Source organism: Pecten maximus, chromosome 16, assembly GCF_902652985.1.
Source record: "Pecten maximus chromosome 16, xPecMax1.1, whole genome shotgun sequence".
In the NCBI taxonomy this organism is placed as follows: domain Eukaryota; kingdom Metazoa; phylum Mollusca; class Bivalvia; order Pectinida; family Pectinidae; genus Pecten; species Pecten maximus.
In genome coordinates this window covers 19,942,394-19,959,124 of record NC_047030.1, presented here as the reverse complement: position 1 = coordinate 19,959,124, position 16,731 = coordinate 19,942,394, and the positions used below count along the sequence as shown (strand labels likewise).

At 35.9% G+C, this 16,731-nt stretch overlaps 3 protein-coding genes across 3 annotated transcripts in view; 1 reads left to right on the top strand and 2 right to left on the bottom strand.

Moving 5' to 3' along the window:
* The first annotated feature begins 3,731 nt into the window (after window positions 1–3,731).
* On the top strand, window positions 3,732–7,356 carry LOC117345238. Its single transcript, XM_033908264.1, has 2 exons — window positions 3,732–3,887; window positions 5,007–7,356. Exon 2 carries the CDS (start codon window positions 5,026–5,028, stop codon window positions 6,742–6,744), a length of 1,719 nt encoding a protein of 572 aa, XP_033764155.1. The 5' UTR covers window positions 3,732–3,887; window positions 5,007–5,025; the 3' UTR covers window positions 6,745–7,356.
* A 401-nt stretch (window positions 7,357–7,757) lies between these two features.
* On the bottom strand, window positions 7,758–10,168 carry LOC117345239. Its single transcript, XM_033908267.1, has 2 exons — window positions 10,020–10,168; window positions 7,758–9,499 (listed from the first exon to the last, which is right to left on the bottom strand). The coding sequence occupies exon 2, from the start codon at window positions 9,490–9,492 to the stop codon at window positions 7,999–8,001; it is 1,494 nt and encodes a 497-aa protein (XP_033764158.1). The 5' UTR covers window positions 9,493–9,499; window positions 10,020–10,168; the 3' UTR covers window positions 7,758–7,998.
* Window positions 10,169–12,776: 2,608 nt separating this feature from the next.
* Window positions 12,777–16,731, bottom strand: part of LOC117345237 (trifunctional purine biosynthetic protein adenosine-3-like) — a gene marked incomplete in the record, with an annotated part of 18,422 nt that continues 14,467 nt past the window's right edge. The window contains 4 exon segments of the mRNA XM_033908263.1: window positions 12,777–14,162; window positions 14,979–15,118; window positions 15,391–15,508; window positions 15,782–15,918. Of these exon segments, the coding sequence (XP_033764154.1) occupies window positions 13,977–14,162; window positions 14,979–15,118; window positions 15,391–15,508; window positions 15,782–15,918 (581 nt within the window).

Genomic DNA, 16,731 nt, shown 5'->3' with positions numbered 1-16,731 from the left:
AAACGTCAGATATAGGGAAAAAAAGTCTGAGTCGACATCTCTATTAAAACCTTGAACTAATGCAGGTCTAATATATATATAATGTTACAGACCTCATATCTAGAGTTGATGAATTGCGATTAACATATGTCTAGATTATACATTAAAACAGGCTATAAATGAAAAATCAGCCTATAGCTAATTTTGTTGGCACTTTATGTTGGAGGGATTGTCAGTGAACCACATTTATATAATATACATTCTATAGTCTGACGATTTGAATAAGAAGGATTTATTACATTTTTACCAGTGAAATATCAAAAATTATTCATACTATAAAAGTGATATTTTTTCACTAGTGAAAAATATCACTTTTGCTGATTTGACCAATCAAACTAATGATTAGAAAATACCAAAATAATTGACCAATCAGAAAGCCCGACATATATGTCTAGACATGTAAGCGGTAAACGTATGCAAACTTTCGCTGTAGGCCTAGTTAGCATACGGGGTAGGTTTTTCGTTGATAAAAAAATGTAATAAACAGAATATCTAACAGTGTCTTCAGTAATACCAAATATATTTCACTCGTGCGGCTAATATTTTGATATAAAATATCAAAATATTAGCCCCACTCGTGAAATATATTTGGTATTACTGAAGACACTGTTAGATATCCTCTATATATATATAAACACAAAATACATCAGTCAGATATAATGGTCATCAACTTCCAACTATAAAATGAACAAATAAATAAAACTCATAAACGAAACACTCTGGGCACAGACAGGTAGGTATGATATAAACGAAACAATCTAGGCTCAGACAGGTAGGTATGATATAAACAAAACAATTTGGGCACAGATAGGTAGGTATGATATAAACAAAACAATTTGGGCACAGACAGGTAGGTATGATATAAACAAAACAATTTGGGCACAGACAGGTAGGCATGATATAAACAAAACACTCTGGACACAGACAGGTAGGTATGATATAAACAAAACAATTTGGGCACAGACAGGTAGGTATGATATAAACAAAACAATTTGGGCACAGACAGGTAGGCATGATATAAACAAAACAATTTGGGCACAGACAGGTAGGTATGAAATAAACAAAACAATTTGGGCACAGACAGGTAGGCATGATATAAATAAAACAATTTGGGCACAGACAGGTAGGCATGATATAAACAAAACACTCTGGACACAGACAGGTAGGTATGATATAAACAAAACAATCTAGGCTCAGACAGGTAGGTATGATATAAACAAAACAATCTAGGCTCAGACAGGTAGGTATGATATAAACAAAACAATTTGGGCACAGACAGGTAGGTATGATATAAACAAAACAATTTGGGCACAGACAGGTAGGTATGATATAAACAAAACAATTTGGGCACAGACAGGTAGGCATGATATAAACAAAACAATTTGGGCACAGACAGGTAGGTATGATATAAACAAAACAATTTGGGCACAGACAGGTAAGCATAATGTTAAACGAAAACAAATTTTATACTTTTTGGTAAATATTTTTTCAGGTTCAAGAATTTTTCCTATTACATAAAAACGCTATTTGAAATGATGATAAAGAAGCATACGATTCTAATTGTCATTCATTGTAAAAACAAAAGATATAATGTACTTTCTCCCAATCATAGGTCCAAGTTAAGCGGGGTTATCTCCCTTATATACCGATCTACTGTAGATACACCGTCAAAATTTCTAACACCTCAGTGTATCGTGGTTTTCACTTCACTTAGTTATTGTAAAATCTATCGTGTCAGTAATTTATCAGTAAGCATTTAAACATATTTATATAATTTATATACATTTTATACAGACACTGTCTTTTCTTAGTAATTTGCGGTTAAATGTCTGGTTTATCATTTATGTTTTACAAGAGAAGGCGGATCATAAGATTTTAAACTTGTGCCTGTTCCCATTTGTGTATTTACATAAAATATCTTTGAATCAAATGTACCGATATATACGGGAAGATCGAAATGTCTAACATCTCAGCGTTTCTGAAACAACATTACTTCCAACATGGCAAACAATAGCTAGTCAATTATGTTAGCATGTATTTCTCATGTTAATTTTACTGGGTCAAATGTCCATTTATGACTTGTCAAAATTAGTAACACTTCAGATTATTCCGCGTCCGAGTCACACAGAACACGAATTTTCCAATGGATAATATAGCAGTGTCTCTTGAATCATTATAAGAAATGTATATCAATTCGTGGGTCAGTTAATCTCCTATTTTCTATATCTTTCCTCTGGATATCCGCAATAATGATCCTAGCCTCGAAAGGGCTATACAGCTACAGCGTGCCCTTAGCATCACTGACGAGTCATAGAAGGACGGAACAGATGTAAGATGTCCCTAACATCACTGACGAGTCATAGAAGGACGGAACAGATGTAAGATGTCCCTAACATCACTGACAAGTCTTAGAAGGACGAACCAACTGTATGGTGTCCCTAACATCACTGACGAATCCTAGGACAGTACGTCCCGTACCACTGACGAGTCCTGCAAGGACTGACCAGCTGTATGATGTCCCTTACATCACTGACGAGTCCTGCAAGGACTGACCAGCTGTATGATGTCCCTTACATCACTGACGAGTCTTGCAAGGACTGACCAGCTGTATGATGTCCCTTACATCACTGACGAGTCTTGCAAGGACTGACCAGCTGTATGATGTCCCTTACATCACTGACGAGTCCTAGAAGGGACCAAACAGTTGTAACTTGCTGGGTTTTTTTATTCGTTACTCGTCATTTCCTGTATGTTTCCTTTACATTCAACGGAGGTATTCACTCAAATACTTTAAACGTGAAACAGTTGTGGATAGACTCGGTACGAGACCGGTCTCATGTCCTTCACGTTTAACGTGGAACAGATTTGGTCAGACTCTATTATCTATCATATCAAAAGATATAAATTTTCCAGAGTAAGCATGGTTATTATTTATTGGGCGTATTACGTTAAACACACGGCTAAGGCGAAGATGAAATAAACCGAGACTGAAACCGTAGGGACGACTGAATTTCTGATCGACACCATCTTGGTTGTTTGGTGACAAGACCTCACGAATTATTGTACATCAGACAGTGTTAGAACCCTTATCAATACTTTAAAATTATAAACAGTAGGGTCAACATTGGGTTAAACTCCATTATAAAGCTGTTTCTACCTTCTAGGTCTCGTCAGTAATGTTAATGACCTAAGTTGCAATACGAGGAGGTAACGGAGATCTGGAGGACGGAAGGGTAGCTACAAGCTATTGACATAGGGTATATACATAGAGAACAAACTATGTCCCTTTTCGTCGCCTTTTTGTGTTTTAATTAAGACAGACGTGTTTGATGCTCGTGTTATGACTTGTAGTTCCGTTTTAACCCTTGGAACGGGATATAAACCTACACATATATTTACGGTTGCCGCCGGTATGCCTGCTGTATTTCACTGCATGTCCTATGAGACATTGGAAACTAGGCGACTTATTGAGGGGGAGTCCTGCCGGGTCAAGGGTGGTTTCTCTTTTGTGTTCTGTTCAGGAAACATTGGAGACCAAGGGACTTATTGAGGGGCAGTCATGCCGGGTCAAGGGTGGTTTATCTTTTGTGTTCTGTTCAGGAACAAGAGCTGTTGGAGAACAGCATAGCTCGTCTCGCAAATGTTCATCAATAAATAATTAAAATATATTAATTGGTATGGTTTCGCAAATTGGCCACTTTCCAATTCAGCGCCACCTGGCGGATCATAATCCAAGATGGCGGCGTATGGTGTGTCCGTGTCACAGCACATGTTTTTAGTGTTTTATCAGCGCTACGCGTCAAATTAGACTTTTTCCAGAAAATCTTCGTGCTTAAATGCGTATATAGGTAAGTAAGTCTTTATTTTGGAATGATTTTATAAGGAAATAAGGCGATATAAGACCGATATACACTTGTTCAAATACCCCAGGTGAGAAACCCTGCAGAATGCTATGTAACTCATTTACACAGGTGTAGCATTAAAAATCGGTCATTGTATGATTCACGATTCATTTATTAGTTCTTGATTTGTATAGATCGAATAGAATCAGTCACTGCTTATGAAATGACGGCATCATAACGATGATAGCGAAATAAATAACGATATATCCATAAATACTATTTGCACCAGGTAACATTACAGGTAAGTTTGAAAGGTGTTTTGAATGCCGCCATTTTATATTTCGAGCAGGTAGAGTCACGTGACATCAAGAGGTTGATAATGACAAAACATGATGATGAAAATATTTTTTTTAACCAAAAATAAAAAAGATTTTTAGCAGTCATGTTGATGTTTTGTTTTTGGCCCTGTTTTATGTTATAATGACAAATATATATATCTTCAGTTATGTTGTTTATTAGGCCTATTTAAGAACAGGGTAAAATCTGCTTTTGAATATTTTGATATATATATGGCTCATAGGAATCAATGAGGATATTCAGAGTTACCTATTTAATATAAGATATATTTCATGAGTATGACAGATTTATTTATAAATTATATTTTCACGAGTGTGTAGCACAAGTGTTATCTAATTATAAAATCTGAAATACAAGTGATATATATTTTATATCAAACGAGAAATTATTAAATTTTCTGTTTATTGCATTTGCAGTTAAACTTAAAATGCATTTGCAGACATCTGAAAGCACATTGAATGTATCTTTTATGTTAATGCATTGAATTCAAGAAATCTTACATTTGATTATGACTAGTGATTTTATCAGATTTCTTCCATGCAGTACAGTCAAAATCTTATATCATCACTAGTGATAATATAGGATTTCTGTCAGTAAAATGCAATAAATACATGCATATAGTCTTAATGGTTTATTATAATATAAACAGCTAATATTACCATGGAAAAGCTTAATATGTTACGATATCATAAGCTGTACTATTATTTATTGATAAGCTTTAACCTTATTAATCTTCATGTGTCTATTTATTTTTGTTTACTTATATAGGTACCAACAACAAGTAACCATGTCTCGAAAAAGAAATCATGAGGAGATGAACCAGTCTGCATCTACTGACCGTACACTGCACTGTGTTTGCAAGACCCCAGAAGATCCAGAAAAAATAATGGTTAGATGTGATCTCTGTGATGATTGGTTCCATCCATCTTGTGTTAATCTTGATGAAGAAGAAGCTAAGAACATTGCAAAATGGTTTTGTCCTGGCTGCTGTGAACTAATGAAAATAAACCCTTTAATTTCAAAAAAAGGACTCCTTAGTTTTCAAGGACGCGTGGCACCAACGACAGGATGGGGTGAAGATTTCCCTATTGAGGACATCGATGAAAGTGTTCTTGACTTTGTGAAAACAAAACGCCACAGGGTTGAAGGCTGGACACTATTCCGAGAGGGAAAAATAACAGGTTTGAGCAGTACCACAACTGGAAACTTGATATATTTCAGAGGTCAATGCCAAGCTGCAATGAAGCAGAAAACTTATAACATATACATGTGCCTGAAACATGGAGGAACAAAATTAAAGTGGGGGACATGCTCATGTCCAGCAGGAATAGATGGGCAATGTAAGCACCTTGTAGCCACATTGTTCTGTCTTATTGACTTTCACCGCCAGGATGTAAAAACAATGCCCGATGTGAAAACATGCACAGACAAGTTGCAATTGTGGCATGTTAGAAAACCAACGTCTGATGAGCCTCTTCTGTTCAGAGACATCAACTTTGTCAAACATGATCCGTTTAAGACCGTGAAGAAGGATTTGTGTGCAGCTGCAGCTACTCATAACCCTGTGCCCGAGTTTGCCAGATCTGTTACAGGTAATGATCTAACCAAACTTGTTAACCTGTTTGATGCATCAGGTTTAAACCTTCCAGTGTTGGACACCATTCGAGAAAACAATTTCAAACCTGTGGCATGTAGGCAACGCTGTGATGTAAACCTAGACGCAGATTTGTTTGAGATGGTTGACAATACTAGCTTCAGTGAAATAGAATTGCCACAGGCACTCAAATCAGACATCCAGCAACATTACCTAGTTAATGTGAGTGTAGACACCCAAAGAGCCAAGTTCATAGAGAAAAATACAAGGCTACAGAGCAAGACTTCATTCTGGTTTAATGAGAGACAATACCGTATTACTGCATCTAACTTTGGTGTTTTTTGTCGCCTGAAAAATACAACAGACCCTGTGAATACGTTTCAACAAAAGAAGAAGTTTTTCACGTCAAAAAGTGTCCGTCACGGTATCAATTATGAAGCTCAAGCCTTGGCTTTGTATCAAAAGGAAAAACCATGTGCTAGTTCACCAGTTGGTCTTGTTGTAAACCCCAAACTACCCCATCTTGGAGTGACACCTGATAGACTAGTAAAAGTCAACAATGAGATTAGACTGGTGGAAATCAAATGTCCATACTCTGTATTCAAGAAGAAGACAAGTATATTATCACAAATGAAGGAGAAAAACTTTTATTTGGAAAAAAACCCGACAACTGGTGAAATCCAACTCAAAAAATCCCACGACTACTTTTATCAAGTGCAAGGACAACTGAATTTGTGTGGAATAGAGAAGTGTGACTTTGTAGTATTCGTTCCTCCGGAAGACATTGCCATAGTAGAGATACATCGTGATTCAGAGTTTTTCTGTTCTAATATGTTGCCTAAACTCAACAGTATCTATTTCAGCCATTTGCTCCCACATTTTGTTGATTGTCTCCGCACAAAAGATCAGTGAAGGTCTCGACTTGTATTGTTTAGTACAAGAGGCACATGCAATACCCATCCAGACTGACATTTTAAATACAAACTTTACTTTATGTATATTGAAAAATGGTGTGTAGCCATATATTTTCGCATGTTGACTAGATTCTTTCAATGTGTTGATTATCATAATTATCACATGTCTGTGCAGATGGGTTTTACATACAACATGTACAAAAACAGTTTGTATTGTAAGTGAAAACATGATTCTAAAGTGACTTGGGGAAAACAAAATTTATTCTAATTTTTACATAGGATATTTCATACATTATATTCCTTTTTTGCACTCGTGACTGACACATATACATGTAATGTTCAATATGATAGTTAGTGTAGGACATATGCATGTCTCGTGTTAAAAGCACAATGTACATATATATTGATGGTTTCAGTGTACACTAGTACAATCTTAAACCATGTATGGTAGCATAAAATTGAATACAAGCACAAGTCATACAAATTATGTCCATTGTCACAATTGTACTGTACAGAATTTTTGTTGAAATACTGTTATTAGTTTCATAGTCATTAAGACATTGAATTGTGATATTTTTTAATTATGACTTGTAACATGTAAAAATTAAAATGAAAGTTGTTACTATTGAATTTTGTATTTTTAGTCCACATTCAATTTCACAGTTTCTTAGTTAAATTATTTATTTATAGTCATTACTTCTTGTAAAGAGTAAGTTTAAAAATATGTGAACAATATTCATTTCCTGCGCTATGCTGACATTTCATATACATGGTTCAATATAGTTTATAATTTAGACAGATTATTTTTATATTTTCAACAGTGAAAAAAGATTAACTTAAGAAAGGATGCAGTGAAATCCAAGTTGTCCTATATCATCACTTGTGATAATATAAAATTTCTTCAATACATTTTATAGATCTAGACAACTGGAATATTACAATGTATGACTAGTGATAAATGTTTGATGCATATATATGATGATATGAATATCGGTTGGACAATTTCTGATATTTCATTTGTAGAAATGTATTATTTACAAACTTTTTTGCTTGGAATTTTTTCATGGTATTACTACTATGACAGTATTTGAAAATGCATTTTATTGTCACAAAAATTGTACAAAATTCAACATAATATTTTTGAAACTTTGATCACCATGGAAACATGTTTTATATGTATCATATTATAAAGTGTTCATATATGAAAAGAATCTGACATTTCATTAAACATGAGAGCATTATCAATGTGTCTTTATTCTTTACAAGTGGAGACATCTTTGGGTTGTCTAAACAATGTTCCACTCCCTGAGAAATTAGCCAAATGTCCACAAATATTCCATATCTTTTCAAGCATAGGACACAATGTGATGGGAACTGTGTGTCTCAGAATTTCAAATTCTTTGATCTTCCTCACAGCCCTCTCAACATGGACGCGCACTGTTGCTATTTCTCTGGATTGAGATAACTGATCAGGAGTGAATTGGTCTTTTCCACTTAAAAAGGCAGGCATTATAAGATGAGCACCCCTGTTTTCAAGATCTGTTGTAATGTCAAAGCCGCGATCAACCATGACACCATCTCCTTCCTCTATCAGGTCCAACAATCCACAATGGCGAATTATTTTCTTGTCTGAACATCGCCCAGAGTAGAGCGGAGAAATAAATGTGATTTGGCCACTTGGTGCGATGGCAATGAGACCCTTTGCAGTGTTGTGATGTTTGTACGAGGAAAATGTCTCCCGCTGACACTCCGAGGCAGATGGGTGTTCTATGAATATTTCTGTGCAGTCAATTATGGTTCGAGTAGAGGAAAAATATGTCTTGAAAATTGCTGGCATGGTGTTATTCACATGATCTCTTTGTGGCCAAATTGGTAGCGAAGACAGTCTGTTGTCAAGAAAAGCAATCCAAGTGTTGAGTATTTTTGACACATGTCCCTCAGAAAGGTTATACAGGTCACCTAAATGTTTTTCTGGTAAACCTTTCCGAAGACGAACAAGAGTTACAAATAACTCTTCCATAGGCGACAAGGATCTGGACTTTCCACGTTTGTTGAGAAATATGTAAGGTGTCCCTTCAGATGTGTTGTCTGTCCCTACATAGTACAAAAAGCTACAAGCCGGTTGTAAGAATGTGAAGAAACAGTGTAAGGCTAGGTATGATGAAAATCCTGTGTAATATCTGATATCAGAATCGGAATTACAAAACCGTAGAATTGAAAACTTCTCTTTGTTCCTAATGTGAAGTAGAACACTGTTGGTTTCTTTTAATTTACTCTTGTCTGGAGATTCAGCCCAATCCACATTTGTTAAACTATCCTCACTACTAAAAGGCTGGTCTACAAGCAAAGGCTCATCACAATCATTATTACAGCTTTCCAAAACATGTTTTTCTGGGAAACTTGTATTGTTGGATTCTACATTTCCACAATTTGGACTTTTCATGAGAAGGCTGAGTTTCCTTCTGACGGGTTTCTGTACAGTCCATTGAAATACTGATGGTACAGCAGTCCCTCGCAAACGTTTTCGAACATGAATAGCAGTGGTAGGATGGTAAGAGTCTGCGTTAAAGTGAACGGAGCATACTCTTGTCTCTTTGTTGATATCAAAATCTGCACCTTGATCTCTGCGTATAGCAATCACCCACTTTTTTGCCACTGAAGGGTCTTTAGGGAATGTATGAAAAGAGTAACCATCTTTTGTCTTGGAATTATTTGTACAATGTGGCACACAGCAGTGATGAGGCATTTTGTATCTGAAAAATATAAATCAAAGTTTGTTTTCATAATATGTTTTTAAACCACTAGGCCTATACCAGTACTTTTTATAATATTTATTTAAATACGAATGTCAGGTGACATGAAATAGAAAATACAATGAATCAATGGAAGATCACTATCCTAGATAGATCACGTGACTTCACCTGCTCTAAAAATAGTATAGGCTAAATGGCGGCATTCAAAACACCTTTCAAAATTACCTGTAATGTTACCTGGTGCAAATAGTATTTATGGATATATCGTTATTTATTTCGCTATCATCGTTATGATGCCGTCATTTCATAAGCAGTGACTGATTCTATTCGATCTATACAAATCAAGAACTAATAAATGAATCGTGAATCATACAATGACCGATTTTTAATGCTACACCTGTGTAAATGAGTTACATAGCATTCTGCAGGGTTTCTCACCTGGGGTATTTGAACAAGTGTATATCGGTCTTATATCGCCTTATTTCCTTATAAAATCATTCCAAAATAAAGACTTACTTACCTATATACGCATTTAAGCACGAAGATTTTCTGGAAAAAGTCTAATTTGACGCGTAGCGCTGATAAAACACTAAAAACATGTGCTGTGACACGGACACACCATACGCCGCCATCTTGGATTATGATCCGCCAGGTGGCGCTGAATTGGAAAGTGGCCAATTGCATTAATAATATCTATATTGGTTATTCATGCAATTTTCAAAACCATACAAATTTATATATATATAAATTATTTATTGACAAACATTCGGGAGACAAGCTATGCTGTTGTAGATTAAATGAATATATTAAATACAAATGTAATTGCTTTTGGACCCATTTCTTCAATTTTTTGATAACATATTATCCTTATGAGAGTTGTCTCCCTTGAAAAATGTGGAGTGGTTTATATATATTGTCTAATGTGAGCATTTTCACATTGTTTGTTTTTCAGTTTCACTCCATGAAGGGATAGCGTAACTCCAGAGGGACCTTTTTACCAGATATCAGCACCCTAGTACAATCATCAAGTGATTTTGCACCAAAAACTTAACGCAGAAATATTTTAACTACAAAAATTTGAAAAATCTGTCTTTTTCCCAAAACAATCTTTTACTTTAACTCTGGCAGGGGATAGTTTAACTCCAGAGGGATTCTATTATCAATTACCAGCACCCTAGTACAATTATAAAGTGATGTATTAATACCTTTCAACACTTGCATCAAAAACTTGACGCAAAATAATTCTAAGTCAAAAATTTGAAAAATCTGGGGGGTTTTCTTCAAAAAAATATTTATGTTTAACTCTGGCAGGGGATAGTTTAACTCCAGAGGGACTCTATTGCCAATTATCAGCACCCTAGTACAAATATAAGGGTATGTATTAATACCTTTCAACACTTGCACCAAAAACTTGACGCAAAAAAAATCTAAGTAAAAAAAAATTCAAAATCTGTTTTTTCCCCAAAATATCTTTTTAGTTTAACTCCGGCAGGGGATAGTTTAACCCCACACAGGGACCATACTACCAGAAATTACTATGCCTTTCAAAACTTAACATTTGAATAACCAACGCCGACGCTGACGCCGACGCGACAACATAAGCTCTCACTCTTCTTCGAAGAGACGAGCTAAAAATTGGAGAGCCATAGCAAAAGGTCCGCTGTATTCCAATGCATGTTGATCGTAGAAGGCGAATAAAAGTGTGTACCCCGCAGAATCGGGGATTTTCTTAGGTGGCTTCTATCTAGAGGACAATGAAGAGAGGAAAATAGATCTTCTGTCCCCATTGCAACACTTTAGATCTTAAGTCTTTCTTTTCTTTCCTCACTGTTCTGTCTATCTGTGCTTTGTTTTCCTCTATAGGTGTCTCCTTGACACTAGTCCTCATATGACCCTGCCTGTTGCCAGGGATTTAAACCTCAAAAACAAAACATAAACGGTTGTCGTGGATGAGTCGTCCCGATCATATTGTCTTCCATTGTCTTCTGTACTTTGTCAAGTCATTAAGTAATTCTATTTCTTTTCATACCTTGTCATTGTTTGGTGAATTTTAATAAAGAATTACGATTTGGTTTACATATCTTTAGATAAGACACCCCTCCAGTTTTATTTGGTTTACATGTCTTTTGACAAGACACCCCTTCAGTGTTTTATGATTTACATGTCTTAAGAAAAGACACCCCTCCAGTGTTTTTTGGTTTACATGTCTTTAGATAACACCCCTCCAGTTTTATTTGGTTTACATGTCTTTAGATAAGACACCCGTCCAGTGTTTATTTTTTTATTTACATGTCTTTAGATAAGACAACCCTTCAGCGTTTTTAATTAACATGTCTTTAGATAAGACACTCCTTCAGTGTTTTTTTTATTTATATGTCTTTAGATAAGACACTCCTCCAGTTTTATTTGGTTTACATGTCTTTAGATAAGACACCCCTCCAGTGTTATTTTGTTTACATATCTTTAGATAAGACACCCCTCCAGTGTTTTTTTTATTTATATGTCTTTAGATAAGACACCCATCCAGTTTTATTTGGTTGACATGTCTTAAGAAAAGACACCCCTCCAGTTTTATTTGGTTTACATGTCTTGAGATAAGACACCCCTCCAGTTTTATTTGGTTTACATGTCTTTAGATAAGACACCCCTCTAGTGTTATTTTATTTACTTGTCTTTAGATAAGACATCCCTCCAGTGTTTTATGATTTACATGTCTTAAGAAAAGACACCCCTCCAGTTTTATTTGGTTTACATGTCTTTAGATAAGACACCCCTCCAGTGTTTTTTTGGTTTACATGTCTTTAGATAAGAAACTCCACCAGCATTGTTTGATGCATTTTAAATCTACATGGCGGGTGTCGATGTTGTACCTTTCTTAAAAGAACCTTATCCTTTATTTTTCAATTTTCTGCATGTTAAGTCTTAAGTGCTAGTTTTATAGGTTTGAGCTATAAATAGTTTTATACTTGTGGTGGTATCCCCGTGTTGTTTTTATAGAGATATAGAAAAAAATATATAAAAATTATCATGTCATGGTAGTTTTAGATTGCTCTACACATGAAGGAATTTAGGCTTATTACTTTTGATAAATATCACATTATCTTACCTTTTTGGAAATACGTATACATCTTTTTAACAATATCGACAAGAAAATTTCAATAATCAGATGTTAGTTTTATTGGTGTCCATGTGAATATTGCTTTGTTCCCAATGAAGACAGACATATTAACACTAATGCAAACAGTTAACTCAACATAAACAACTAAAATGTTACATATAAAACTAACAGTTTATTTCATGTGCATAACAAACCATTAAATGTAACATCAGAAAATCAAAAGCATTAATTGACATCAAAATCTTTCAATATATATATATACATCGATAATGCCTTGTATATATTACCTATCAGGAAACATTTAGTTTCGATTAGTAAGAAGTAATTCAATATTACAGTTTGATACTAACCCTTAAGCAAACTTTATTATATGCTAATTGTGCAGTTGGGAAATTTACATGGAAAACATGACGATACAGGAGGCCCATTTTCTTTTACCATAATTATGTTATAGTGTCAGTCAGCTAATACATATATGTATATTGAACACATATAAAAAGCACTACAGGTACATATCTGAATTAGAACTAGTTTAGGAAAAATCTTTGTAGATCTCCATGTTAAAGTAGTCCTTCAACTTTTCTCTCTATTATATATCAACAAAAATCATGTCAAACTATAACTTTAACTTAAGCCCTATTATATCCAAATTTCATTAAAATAGGATATTTAAATATAGGTCCTACCAATTTTCTGAATGCGGGACCCTAATTTACTGGGGAATACTACGATAATGTGCTTTTGTTCCTAACAGGAAGTGATCATACAATCAATTATACAACTTGAATGACAGTAGAACACTACAGCTGGTACAATTATAACAAACAGCAGAGCATTTCAGATCTAACTCAGACTATTCCATGGTACACAATAGTTGGTGTTACTACACAACATCCATATACATCTTGTTTTCAACAGACTTAAAATAGTTGATAACATCTTGGCGACGTCACCATACATGGATAACCAACTTACATGTTTAATTGTCCTTGTCATAAAGTTTGACCTCCACATTGAATGGTAACACAGGAAATAATGTCTACTGCTACCTTGGTGATACCCTACCCCTTCAATCTCTCTACATTCATTAATGGACACCAGAATATAAAGCCTTCACCTTCCACTGACATCAGATTATGTGACCTTTGACCTTTTAATGACAACAGTCTGTGTGACCTTTGTCCTTTACCGACACAAGTCTTATTTTCTTTTGTGACCTTTGACCTTTTAACGACATCAGACGTTTTGACCTTCGACCTTTTAATGAAATCAGCCTATGTGACCTTTGACCTTTCTATGACAGCAGTCTGTGTGACCTTTGGCCTTTTACTGACATCAGACAATGTGACCTTTGTCCTTTTACTGACACCAGATAATCTGACCTTCCCCTCCCAGTCTGGCCTGTCCACTGGCGACCAGCTCCAAGGCCCTTGGGAAGGCACGGTGCTCCACAGTCTTGACCCTGGCCGATAAGGTCGCCTCAGTGTCGTCTGGATACACAGGAACAGCTTCCTGAACCAGTATGGCCCCTGAATCTATTTCCTCCTGAAACCAAAATAAGGTCCTCTATATAACATACTTACATATACCTTTTATCTGTGGATTTCGAACAGGGTAGCATCATTAATACACTCTTCAATCTGCACACACATATTTTAGACAATATATATATATTCTATTGAAATGATGAAATGTTAAAGACTTTCTGAAGAAATAAAAATACTCCTATTTCACACAAAAAGATTCATTTTTTTTTCCAACTGTGATAGTACATGTGAACTACCCTGAAACTAGTTTATCAAGTACACACTACTTGATGTCTGTCTGCCATTATAACCTAGAGGAATGTATTGTAAGATACGTGTTTTGATGTCCCTGTCTCAATATAACCAAGAGGAAGGTATTGTAAGACACGTGTTTTGATGTCCCTGTCTCATTATAACCTAGAGGAATGTATTGTAAGACGCATGTTTTGATGTCCCTGTCTCAATATAACCTCAAGGAATGTATTGTAAGATGCGTGTTTTGATGTCCTCGTAATTATAACCTAGAGGAATGTATTGTAAGACAGAAATTTGTATGTCTACATCATTATAACTTAAAAGAATAAATTAAGACACATATTTAAATGCCCCCCTGTTATCATTACCTAGCAAAATGTATTGTAAAAGAACTGTTTGCTGGGTTTATCTCCCATGAACATTTTGAGGTGGGGTCATTGTAGTAGTTGGTGACTAAATCACTAAAAAACATACAGGAGGCCTATCGCATGCCATCCAGCGCAATTAGGGCTATGTGTCTTTCCCAAGGAATGTATTATAAGACATAGACCCACAATCAATATATAGATACGACACTCACAGCTACAAAATGTACGGTACAGCCTGAAATCCTGACATTAGCCTTTAACACCTGACAGTGGGCATCATGTCCCTTGAAGGATGGCAGCAAAGAGGGGTGGATATTCAGCATACAGCCATTCCACTTACGAACAAAATCACCTGAAACATACAAGTATAAAAACCTGTGTTTTTTTTGTCAAGACACATATCCCTTGGTCACGAGGGCTTTGTACACAGTTGTCAAGGTTGGATGAAAACAAAAATGAATATCATGCTTGAGCTTGAGATACAGTTTATTTTTGTAAAAATTATTTGGCCATGGCTTGAGAGAGGGAGAATGACTTATCATAATAATACATTTGAAGGTAATCTCATACTTAACCACTGTACATTTGTACATTATGACAAAAAATTGAACATCCCAAATTTACCAGTAAGGATCCTCATGAAGCCAGCCAAACACACGATGTCCACTCCTGCGGTAACAAGTGCTTTGTGAACAGCCTCATCAAAGCTTTGACGACTTCCAAAATCTTTATGGTTGATAATCTGCATGCAATACAAAAGAAATAGAAAATATATGTTTCTTGAAGTTCTACATTCACATATATATTTACCGGGGGTATGTACGTCTATTAAGTACGTACTACAATGTATATGTTACAGAATAAGAAATGTATTTTCTTGATTTATTTCTGAAATTCACTGTTACAATATCATTTTCATTTCCAAAGTCATGAACAGTTTGTTAACTACTATACATCTGTCATCTAATACTGTCCTAACTGTCCCTATGTAGACCTTGAAATATATACAGCTTACCTGTGTAGGTATCCCTGCCTGGCGAGCCCTTTCCAGTCCCTGCACCCCTGACTTATTCGAAATAACCAGTGCAATCTCTGCACAACTATTGTTGTTTTGTTCCTGGACGTAGTCTATGAGAGCCTGGAGATTAGTTCCTATCAACGAATGAATAAGATTAGAGCCTGGAGGTCAGTCCCTATCAGAGACAGTAAGATTAGAGAGGTCAGTCTCTATCAGAGACAGAGTAAGATTAGAGCCTGAAGATTAGTTCCTATCAACGAATGAGGAAGATTAGAGCCTGGAGGTCAGTCTCTATCAGAGACAGTAAGATTAGAGCCTGGTGGTCAGTCCTCTATCAGAGACAGAGTAAGATTAGAGTCTGGAGGTCAGTCTCTATCAGAGACAGTAAGATTAGAGAGGTCAGTCCCTATCAGAGACAGTAAGATTAGAGCCTGGAGGTCAGTCTCTATCAGAGACAGAGTAAGATTAGAGTCTGGAGGTCAGTCTCTATCAGAGACAGTAAGATTAGAGCCTGGTGGTCAGTCTCTATCAGAGACAGAGTAAGATTAGAGCCTGGAGGTCAGTCCCTATCAGAGACAGAGTAAGATTAGAGCCTGGAGGTCAGTCTCTATCAGAGACAGTAAGATTAGAGCCTGGAGGTCAGTCCCTATCAGAGACAGTAAGATTAGAGTCTGGAGGTCAGTCTCTATCAGAGACAGTAAGATTAGAGCCTGGTGGTCAGTCTCTATCAGAGACAGAGTAAGATTAGAGCCTGGAGGTCAGTCTCTATCAGAGACAGTAAGATTAGAGCCTGGAGGTCAGTCTCTATCAGAGACAGTAAGATTAGAGTCTGGAGGTCAGTCTCTATCAGAGACAGTAAGATTAGAGCCTGGAGGTCAGTCCCTATCAGAGACAGTAAGATTAGAGCCTGGAGGTCAGTCCCTATCAGAGATTAGGTAGCTCTTGGA

What these genes read in the sequence shown, in the direction of transcription:
- LOC117345239 (XM_033908267.1), bottom strand. Translation starts at nt 9,492, where the DNA reads ATGCCTCATCACTGCTGTGTGCCACATTGTACAAATAATTCCAAGACA.
- LOC117345238 (XM_033908264.1), top strand. Translation starts at nt 5,026, where the DNA reads ATGTCTCGAAAAAGAAATCATGAGGAGATGAACCAGTCTGCATCTACT.